This window comes from Amphiprion ocellaris, chromosome 12, assembly GCF_022539595.1.
Source record: "Amphiprion ocellaris isolate individual 3 ecotype Okinawa chromosome 12, ASM2253959v1, whole genome shotgun sequence".
Lineage (NCBI taxonomy): Eukaryota > Metazoa > Chordata > Actinopteri > Pomacentridae > Amphiprion > Amphiprion ocellaris.
The window spans coordinates 1258599-1269734 of record NC_072777.1 but is presented as its reverse complement, the minus strand read 5'-3'; the positions used below and the strand labels follow the sequence as shown (position 1 = coordinate 1269734).

Genomic DNA, 11136 nt, shown 5'->3' with positions numbered 1-11136 from the left:
GAATGTTTTAATTTCCTGTCCGGGGTCATAATGTTTGGCAACAACTGGGAGCCGCTCATTTATATCACAAAACCAGCTGAAAACAGGAAGTTTTATTCTTGAAAACAGCCTCAGCTTGTGTTGTAAAAAAACTCAAAACTTGACATTTCTGCACATCAGGCTCTTTTTACTGATTTTATAAACATTTTATGCACAAATACAGTAATTTTCAGGGTTTATAAACATGTTTCTGTAAACCAGAATGATGTGCTGAACATATTAATGTACAGAGCAGCTCTCTGTAAAACATGTTGTTATGATAAGCATGAAAGATATGATGTTATTATCATTAAATGGATTAAAAATGCACCATTTGCACTGTGGAGGAACTCCTCGTTGATGGTTGTATTTTCCCAACAGTGACCAGTTCACAGTGATACGATTGTTTCATTAGCTGGACTGTTTTTCTTCTGTTTTTCCTCCACTTTTGGTCGTCTGTCTGATTCTTTACACGCCTAAAGAGAAGCTCAGTTCCTTCTTTATAGTTTTATTGTCATAAAAAACAACCTTGTCTTGTTTGGAACGGTTCAATGGAAGCATTTTTAGTTGCAGGGAAAGAATTAAATGAAGAAGAATGTTTTTATTTTGCGTTTATTGTTGATTCTGTCACACATGCACCATGATGTCCTCCACGTTTTTGCGTTTGAGGTCGGGCACGGTGGCGTCGGCGGCCGGATACCCGACAGGAAGCAGCATCAGCAGCTTCTCATTGGCCGGTCGGTTGAGCAGCAGTCTGAGCTGAGGACCACAGTTCAACGGAGTGGAAGTGACGGTGACCAGACCGACGTTCTGACGGCAGAAAACACTGAAAGTCAGACGTTTCATAGGAGGCATCTCATTCATTTACAGTCATGGAAACAATGATTACACCATCTTTGTTTACTTCAGCTTCTTGTTCATTTTAGTGCCTGGTACCATAAAGGTGTATTACCTGAAGAATACAATGAACACAACAAGGAGACACAAAATGACAAAAAAGAGACGCAAAAATCACAAAAACAACACACAAAATGAGAAAAATGAGACAGAAAATGACAAAAATGAGACAAAAATTACAAAATGAGACAGAGAATGACAAAAAGGAGACACAAAGTGACAAAAACGAGACAAAAAAGGACAAAAATGAGAGAAAATTACAAAAATGAGACAAAAATTACAAAATGAGACAGAGAATGACAAAAAGGAGACACAAAGTGACAAAAACGAGACAAAAAAAGGACAAAAATGAGAGAAAATTACAAAAATTAGACACAAACAACTAGAATGAGACAGAAAATGACAAAAATTAGACATAAAAACGATAAAAACAAGACACAAAATGACAAAAACGAGAAAAAACGACATAAACAAGATGGAAAATGACAAAAAGGAGACACAAAACGACAAAAATGAACCAAAAATGTCAAAAATGAGACACAAAAATCACAAAAACATCCAATGGCTGGATTTTCCAACGAGGTCAGTTAAAGCCTGGATGGAGAAGCAGAACATTGGAAGCATCCTTGGCTGCTCCATCACCAGATCTAAAGCCATCATCTGTATCTGAGGCTGAATTGTTCACCTGGAGGGCGGCCAGCAGGATCCCACAGGAGATGGAGACGCTGATCTCGTTGTAGTAGTGAGTCTTCTTCTTCCCGTTGGGTAAGATCCCATAAGTCTGTTTGAAGATGAGGATGAGGTACGGAGCAACGTCCAGATATTCTTTAATCCAGTTGGTCCTGCAGGAGGAACGAAGACGTCAGGATGGGATGGAAACGCTCTAATTACAGTTATAGTGTGAGGTTTCCTGTGCATTTATAGGGGACATCCCTTGTTTTATCACTTTTCTGTGCTTTTTCACAAGGACAACTCTTTGTTTTAGTTTTTTTGTGTGTGTTTCTGCAGAGATAATCGCTCGTTTAGGGGTTTTTAATGCATTTTTATAGAGGTAATTTCTTGTTTTTGGGGTTTCCTATGTGTTTTTAGGGGTAATCTTTAATTTCTCTGGGTTTCTGAAGCGTTTCTGTGGGGGTAACCTCTTGTTTTTTGGATTCCCTCTCCATTTTTAAAGGGCAATCCCTTGTCTGTAGGGTTTCCTATACATTTTTGCAGGGGTAGCCTCTTGTTTTGGGGTTTCTGATGCATTTTTGGAGAGTTTTGGGGACTTTCTAAACACTTTTGCAAGGGCAGAGTTAAGTGAACTTGGACACCTCTGTTGCTTGAATGACTCTGACTGAACTGGAGAGTTTTCAGAATAAAACGTCACATTTAAAGTCCAGGATGTTATTAGAACTGACTTAAAGGAGAAACGAGCCAGGGTAGCAGCACCCTGAGATCTTTGAGTGTTTCTAAGAGAGTCTGGTGTGAAAAACGTGCAGCTTTTAGGGACGATGCTGACCTGAGTCTGGCCAGATCCTGGACCCACTTGTCCCCCATCCTCTGCCGGTAGTTCACCTCCTCCTCTTCCTCCACGATGAGCCGGATGCGATGCTTCATCTCCGGGTCTGAAACCACCACGAAGGTCCAGGGTTCAGTGTGAGCTCCGCTGGGGGCCGTACCTGTCCAGGTGAACACAATCAGATGTTACAACCTGCAGCCTATGACCTCTACATCACTTCCTGTCCCGAGTCTGGCTGTTTCCTGCCTGCCGTGTGGACGACTCTGTCGATGACGTCTCGGGGAACCGGCTCGGGGCTGAGGAACCTGACGGACCTCCTCTGGTTCATCAGACGGTAGAAGTCTGTGGATCTCTGCAGCATCGACTCCTCGGAGTAACGACGAGGAGAATAAGGAACGTGAGCGAGGTCTTCCTCCTCAGCAGGATCCACCCAGCCATCATCCTCTGGAGGAGCAAAGCAAAATATGACGATGTCTTTTCACAATAAAAGCCTTGGAGGTAAAATAATGTCTGGAATAAAACATGAACGCTGCAGGACAAAGACAAGAAATAAATCCGTTATTTCTCACATTAGTATTACAAATCAGGTTTCCATGAAAATTAATGTCTGTTGGATCCACTGAGCAGAACTTTCAGAACTTTATTTTAATAAATACATGCAAACTGCAAGAGATAAAGTCTTTACATTTATATACACTGTAAAATACATAAATCTTTAAAAAAGGACAACAATTTACTATTTCATTGTTTCTTTTAACTGTTGTGTTACTTTTGTCTGCTGTTTTGTTTTATTTATTTTATTGTGTTTTTATCCTCTGTAAAGTGACCTTGGGTGTTATGAAAGGTGCTGCCAAATAAAATGTATTATTATTATTATTATAGCACAAAATTTCCCTGTTTTATTAGATTACAGATAATTACTGGTCAAATCTACAATTAATTCAAACATTAACCATAAAAGAGACCAAAATAATGCATTGTTTTACTGCATTTTACCACAGTTTTGTAATGGATTTAAATCTGCAAAAATATATTTTAAAAAATACATATTATTTTACCAATATTTGCTGTTTATTGAAAGAAAAATTATGAATATTAAGGATTGAAAAATACTATTTTTAAACTGTTATTGGACAGATTTTACAGACATTTTGTTAAATAATGATAATATCAAGTAAAATCTCAGGAAAAAATATTAAATTACATCATATATGTATAATAATAGTAATAATAAGGAAAATAATAATCATAATTATTGTTATTATGATGATAAATAATCTTGGAAAACCCTCTGATAAAAAATATTATTACTATTGTTATTATTTGACTGAAAAATTATGTATATTAAGGATTTTATTAAAAAATGTAATGATGTAAATAATGATGTCCAATTTCTGAGACCACATAATTACAGGCATTTTCTGTATTTAACTTGTAATAAAAAAATCATTATTTTTGCATGTATTTGCTTGATTATTTCCACTGTTTTTGAACTGTAATGTTCAAAAACTGTGGAAATCTCGATTTTAAATGTAACTATTCTGATCATTTTATTATGTTTTCTATATTTTCACATCATAGATTGTATTTAACACAGACACAAAATGAGAAAAATGAGACACAAAATGACACAAATGACACAGAACGACAAAAATAAGACAAAATGAGAAAAATGAGACACAAAACGACAACAATTAGACACACAATGATAAACATGAGTCACAAAATGAGAAAAATGACAAAAGTCACTGTTAAATTAAACAAAACTACAGATTTCTGAGGGTTTAATAACATAAATACATGAAGTGAACTAAACATCTAGTAGTTTTTACACACTTTAATGTATAAATGTTGCGTATTACAGCCTGAACGGTTAAGTTGTGTCTTCAGACAGTGAGTTTGGTAAATATTCAGTGAGTTAGAAGCTTTAATGCAGGTTTCAGCAGCTTTAGAATGAATAAAACTATAGATTTCTGAGGGTTTACTTACATGAAATGAACTAAACGTGTGGTTTAGCAGCTTTAGAATGAGTTTTAAGGCCTGTTCTGAACGCTCTGAGGCCTACAGCAGCTTCAGCAGATCACCTCCAGCTCACCTCCTCCTCCTGCTGCTGTTGTTTCTGAGTCGTCCTGCAGGTCCTGGTCCACCCACGGCTTCTCCTTCCCCTCGCTGGGCTTCCTGGACGTGGTCCTGGAGGTTTCCCGGGACCTGAGCAGCAGGAATCCGACCACCAGGCAGAGGAGGGCCAGCAGGACGGGCGTGAGGCCGGACAGCAGAGCCATGAGGACGTCCGAGGGTTACGAAACGCCGCCGTTATCTGATGAGTCACTGAACCTTTGGAGCATGAACCTGCTGAGATCATCTGGAGGACCCTGAAGAGCTGAGCTGAGTCACAAAGTCCTGCAGGAGAGTTAATGTTGAACTGGAACTGGATTGAAAGCCTCGTTCAGAGACTTCATGCTCCTGTTTGTGAAGCTGCTGCTGGTTAATAGTTTTTTAAAAAAAAAGAACATTTAGTTTGTGTGTTCAGCAGATTTCAGGATCAGATATCTGAGCTGTGGAGGATCAAATGAAACCCTGATATGACAAAATCTCCAATTTAATGCATTTTAAAGAATCTAATTAATTAGTCACACATGCAACAATATCACACAATACAACCGTCCTGTAATAAAATAAAATAAATCTGTAAAAATCCAGGAAAAAATCCAGTTAAAAAACGATTTAAAACAGTAGTGCTGAAAAATTGCAAAAACTGTGAAACTAATGCTAAAAGTCTGTAAAATTATATTTAAAACTGATGCAATAATACACTAAAACTTTACGGTAAAAGGACAAATTATGATTCTATTATAACATATCATTGTATTTAGATATTATATTTATTACATTATATTGTAACATATTATTTTATTTAGAATAGATATTATATTGATTATATTATCTTATTTAATTTTATTTATAAAAATCAGTATTTTTAATGAGGTTGCCAGGAGGCATTTACGGTGAATATTGCTCCTTGTTGTAATTTTACAGCATTTGCGGCGAGTTTTCATCTTTTTGCAGTGATTTTGAAGCTTTTTGTGGTCATTTTGCTTGTTTTTGTGAAAAAATATTCATAGTATAAAAGTCAAACTTTGCATCATTCATTAAATGTACTAAATTATTGCTTTTGCACATTTGTTTGATTTTTTTTAGTGATTTTGTGTCTTTTCGTATGTTTGGAACATTTCTGTAGTGATTTCACGTCTTTTTGAATTTTTTTCATGTTAGTTGCGGCCATTTTTAGTCCTTTTGTGATTCTTTACTCTTTAACATGTAAATTAATAATTTTTTACTATATTTTTACAAGATATTATCTGTAATTTAACAAAACACGGTCGAACTGGAAAATTATTTAGCTTTTGTTGATAATTTTTTCTTTTCAATTCCAGTAAATATACAGAAATAAATACAGTAAAATCAGAAATTATTCTTTCAAGAACCTATTTTAGTCAAAATTTTTTGCTAAAGGAATCATTGGTTTATAGTTCTTGAAACCACTTCTAGGAGTTTCTTAAAGAACTCTGTGGAGAAATGGTTCTTTAACAAACGTATCTGGAACCATTTTTGATGATTCTTGTTTGGTTCGAATTCTATTCTAGAATATGATATTATATGTATTTTATTATATTCTATTATTCATTATTCTATATTATATTATATTATATTATATTATATTATATTATATTATATTATATTATATTATATTATATTATATTATATTATATTATATTATATTATATTATATTATACTATATTATATTTGCTGTATTATATGTCCAGCAGGTGGCGCAGCAGACTGTTTTTTGTTGTTGTTTTTTTACCTGTCTGGGGGTATTTGGGTTCATATAATCAGTCATGACGTTTCTCTAATTTCACGTGTTGTCTACATTTTTTACATCTTTTATCAGATAAAACTCATAAATATTAAATATTTATTTCAATAATCTGAGCTGCAGAAACATAAAAACTGATTCTGTTGTTCACTGAAACATTCCGGGATTTTCTGCTGCTAGAAATGATCAAATTATTCACAACACACCACATATTAAATATATATTCAACCTGATTATTATCTGGAGCCACATTTAGGAGCTGCTGATGGAGAATTTAAGGATTAATTTAGAAAATAAATCAAACTGGTTGCAGGATTTCATTAAATTATGGGATGGATGCTTCATGTTTTTAGTTGCTTTCTGGTTGACATCTGTATAAATGCAGTGAAAAAGCAGAGATTTTATGATTTTTTAGCGGATTTTCAGGCCGGACGTTGATTTCCGTCCAGCAGGAGCCGCAGCGCTGCTCGGTGTTTCCTCGGTGCTCCGCCTCCTCTCTTTAAATAGCAGCTGTTTAAAAGCTCCGCACATTCTCCGCCTGCAGCCCCGGTAACCAGCCTCCTCATCCTCATCCTCACCGGCAGCCAGCTCCTCATCCTCCTGCAGCCCGACATGTCGGCCGCCAGCACCGAGACCAGCGCGCCTCTGCCCACCGCCGGCAGCCGCGTCTTCTTCCAGGCGGCGCCCGGTGTGGGCTGCGTGGGCTCCGGGCCCATCACCGGCACCGACGACCCGGTGCAGAAGAAACAGGGCAAGGTGACGGTGAAGTACGACCGGAAGGAGCTGCGGAAAAGACTGGTGCTGGAGGAGTGGATCATCGAGCAGCTCAGCGAGTTGTACGACTGCGAGGTGAGTCCGGACCGGAGGAACCGGAGGAACCGGAGCTGCCCGGTCCGAGCCGCTGCACCGGGCAGCTCTGGTTCCGTCTGGGCTGCGTGGTGTCTTTGTCCTCTGCTGGGTGGATGGTGCTCTGATGCTCTGATGCTCTGACAATGAGCTGCTGCTGACTGGAGACGAACCTCCGCCGCGCTTTTTACGCACCGGAACGCAGATCGAGTTTCAGGTGAAGCGGAGCAGCAGAATCCATCCACGGCTCAGAAGAACCTCAGAGGAACCTCAAAGGAACCTCAGAGAAACCTCAGATTCCTCCACAGAGGATCCTCTGAGTGCGCGGGAGGGTTTTCTGACCTCTAACACGTTTTTTGTCACCTTCCTCTCTCCAGACGTATCGAGAGACAGATTATTTTGCGCGCTCACGTCCCTAAATCGCATAATTTACCATTGGAATCAGGAGGAGGGGGGCTGCGTGCGTGTGAACAGAGCGCGTGTGCGTGCAGAAGGTGCTGTTTAAGCGCTGTTCCGGGGGGGAGGAGGCAGAAAGAAGGGCAGTGGGTTAAAGATGCTCAGACTCTCCTCGGCAGCCAATCAGCGCCTCCTTCTCTGACCTCGTTCCTCCGCCGCACAAACACGCACAATATGTGCACGTACAGTACACACAGTGTGTCTGTCACATCCGAGGCAGCCAATCAGAGCTGACACGGGCCGCTGGGAGCGTGCACTCACACGTGCGTGTCACGCTCCCGTGGGTTCTGTGGTTGTGCAGAATAGAGGAGCAGATTCAGCATCACTGGATGGAGGCTCCTTACAATGTGTGGACGTGCACGGTCACACGCACGCCACTGGTTTCTGCTCCACTGTGGAATCTGTTCACGGATGTCCTTGTAGCTGCTGTGGAGGCAAATGTAGGGCTGCAGATAATGATAACATTCATATTTTAGGTGTTTTTTAATCTGATCGTTGAATCTAAATCCAACATTTTCCCGATGCTGATGTTGATTTTTCAGTCAACAGATTCATGATTTAGGTCTCAAAGTCAGCTTCCATCCATCTGTCTTTGTGTCAAAGCACATTCAGAATGATTTTTTATTTAATTTCAGGTTCAGCTGAGCTCATTTTCTTCATGTCAGCTCTGGTTGGAGGTCATTAACAGTTACACAAGTCTTTGTCATGGTGCCCCTTTTCTAGCTAAACAACAGTGTGTTATGCAGCTGTTTTTGGGTTCGTCTTTCCTTTAGTGTCGGGATGTAAATTTTGGGCTGCACACAGAGTGTATATACACACACACACACACACACACACACACACACACACATATATATGTATATATATATATATATATATATATATATATATATATATATATATATATATATATATATATATATATATATATATATATATATGATAATAATAATCTTTAAAGGTTGTCCTGACCAGATCTCCAAAACTTTGATTGCAGCCGACATTTCTTAGCTGATCGTTGAATCTAAATCCAACACACTCATTTTCTGCATGTCAGCTCTGGTTGGAGGTCATTAACAGTTACTGAAGCCTTTGTCATGGTGTCCCTTTGCTAGCTAAACAACAGTGTGTTATGTAGCTGTTTTTTTTTTGTTGCTTTAGTGTTGGGATTTAAACTTTAGGCTGTAGATTATTATGGATTTATGATAATAATAATCTTTTCTTCTTACCAGATCTCCAAGTTTTTGATTGCAGCCAATTTTTTTTTTTTTTTTTAGCTGACCAATGAATCTAAATCCAACACTTTTCTTATACTAATGTTGCCGTTTACATCAACAGATTCAAGATTTAGGCCTCAAAGTCAGCTTCCATCCATCTGCCTAGTAAATTCCAGTTTGTCTTAAACACATTTTCTCTGGATGGAGGTCATTAACCTCTACATGAGTCTTTGTCATGGTGCCCGTTGCTAGCTAAACTCCCACAATGTTCTCTGGTTGTCAACGTGAAAGCAGATGTGGTTTTATTCATATTACAGCAGTTAAATGTGCCTTTTTTTTAGTGCTGCAACCATGAATTATTGCTCTACTGTATCTACATGTGATTTCCTAAAGCTCCAAACTGAACCTTTTTGAGTCGTAGTTGAACTCATTGCTGGTTTTATTGTCTCCATCTTGTTTGTGAGCTTCGTTGTGTTTCTGGTTCTTTCTCCGGTCTAAAGATCTGTCGTTGAACTCTTTTGCACTTCAAAGTTGCAGCAGCTTCTGGCTTCATGTCATCAGGTGTGTTTGAAGCTCCAGTCTGACCGAAGCTGCTGATGTTCCACGAGTTCCTGCATCATTTGCCTTTTTCTCCAGCGGACTCTGAGCTGCTGCCATTTGTTCAATGCAAATGATTATTTAGATGAGTAGCAAAAGCGCTGCTGTGATTCTGCACAAACTGCTGTTCTACCTGGGTTCTGTTTGTCCTACAGTTCTACCTGGGTTCTATTACTGCTACAGTTCTACCTGAGTTCTATTAGTCCTACAGTTCTACCTGGGTTCTGTTAGTCCTACAGTTCTACCTGGGTTCGATTACTGCTACAGTTCTACCTGAGTTCTATTAGTCCTACAGTTCTACCTGGGTTCTGTTAGTCCTACAGTCCTACCTGGGTTCTATTAGTGCTAGAGTTCTACCTGGGTTCTATTATTCCTACAGTTCTACCTGGGTTCTGTTTGTCCTACAGTTCTACCTGGGTTCTATTAGACCTACAGGTCTACCTGGGTTCTATTAGTGCTACAGTTCTACCTGGGTTCTATTAGTCCTGCAGTTCTACCTGGGTTCTGTTTGTCCTACAGTTCTACCTGGGTTCTGTTTGTCCTACAGTTCTACCTGGGTTCTATTAGTCCTACAGTTCTACCTGAGTTCTGTTAGTCCTACAGTTCTACTAAAAACTTAAAAGAACTGGATTATTTCAGCTTTCAACTTTCCAGTGAGTTCCTTTAGTAGGTTTAGTAGGATTAGGGGTAGTAGGGTTAGTACGGTTAGTATGGTTAGTAAGGTTAGGGCTAGTAGGGGAGTAGGGTTAGGGGTAGTAGGGTTAGTAGGGTTAGGGTAGTAGGGCTAGTAGGGTTAGTAAGGTTAGGGGTAGAAGGGTTAGTAGGGTTAGTATGGTTAGTATGGTTAGTAAGGTTAGTAAGGTTAGGGCTAGTAGGGGTAGTAGGGTTAGTAGGGGTAGTAGGGTTAGTAGGGTTAGGGTAGTATGGCTAGTAGGGTTAGTAGGGTTTGCAGGGGTAGAAGGGTTAGTAGGGTTAGTAGGGTTAGGGGTAGAAGGGTTAGTAGGGTTAGGGTATTAAGGTTAGTAAGGTAAGGGCTAGTAGGATTAGTAGGGTTTGCAGGGGTAGGGTTAGTAGGGTTAGTAAGGTTAGGGCTAGTAGGGTTAGTAGGGGTAGTAGGGCCAAGGTTAGGGTTAAGGTTAACCCAGTCTGTGTCGGTCTCTTTAGTCCAGATCTTCCAAGCTTCTCCTCATATTAAATCTTTGACACAGTAAACAGAGAACGTCACACGATGAGGCTGGAACAGCTCAGCTAACGACAGCAGAGGATCATTATTCTGTCACCGCGGTTCTTTGTTTAATGTCTCTTTCATCAGCAGGTGTGTTTTATGACTGAAGCTGTTTACAGGCCTGTTAATACGATGACAGGCTCTTTCTGTCCGTATGAATGGTAAAACTGTGAGCAGCTGATTGGATCGGCCTGGTGTCACCTAAAGGTCGTCTGCTGGATCAGTTTCATTAGAAAACCTGAAACCAGAGCTGAGGGTCGGTGAGAAGAAGAACGGATTAAATCAGACAAACATGGACTTTATTTCTCTATGAAACATTCCTGAGAATATCACCACTAAAAACTGCAACAGCAAAGGAAATAATTCCAAATAATTCCAAACATTTTCTGTCAAAACATCATGAGTAGATCACAAAAACGTGTTTTAAATGTGACAACAAGGATAGAATCTAAAAAGAGAAGGCACACTGCAAAATAAATGTTTGAACAGGTTTTAAATATC

At 39.2% G+C, this 11136-nt stretch overlaps 2 protein-coding genes across 2 annotated transcripts in view; one reads left to right on the top strand and one right to left on the bottom strand.

Moving 5' to 3' along the window:
- Positions 1-614: 614 nt before the first annotated feature.
- On the bottom strand, positions 615-4744 carry iyd (iodotyrosine deiodinase). Its single transcript, XM_023297165.3, has 5 exons — positions 4512-4744; positions 2663-2860; positions 2417-2576; positions 1601-1757; positions 615-828 (listed from the first exon to the last, which is right to left on the bottom strand). The coding sequence occupies exons 1-5, from the start codon at positions 4696-4698 to the stop codon at positions 646-648; spliced, it is 885 nt and encodes a 294-aa protein (XP_023152933.1). The 5' UTR covers positions 4699-4744; the 3' UTR covers positions 615-645.
- A 2066-nt stretch (positions 4745-6810) lies between these two features.
- Positions 6811-11136, top strand: part of ppp1r14c (protein phosphatase 1, regulatory (inhibitor) subunit 14C) — a 28543-nt gene continuing 24217 nt past the window's right edge. The window contains exon 1 of the mRNA XM_023297163.3: positions 6811-7143. Within this exon, the coding sequence (XP_023152931.1) occupies positions 6907-7143 (237 nt within the window). The 5' untranslated portion in view covers positions 6811-6906. The remainder of the gene's footprint in view (positions 7144-11136) is intronic.

Excerpts from the sequence above, each read along its gene's own strand:
- iyd (XM_023297165.3), bottom strand. The coding sequence starts at position 4,698 with ATGGCTCTGCTGTCCGGCCTCACGCCCGTCCTGCTGGCCCTCCTCTGC. Across the intron at positions 1,758-2,416 it reads CAGGATCTGGCCAGACTCAG|GACCAACTGGATTAAAGAAT; the intron begins GTCAGCATCGTC and ends TTCCTCCTGCAG. Across the intron at positions 829-1,600 it reads TCCTGCTGGCCGCCCTCCAG|AACGTCGGTCTGGTCACCGT; the intron begins GTGAACAATTCA and ends TTCTGCCGTCAG.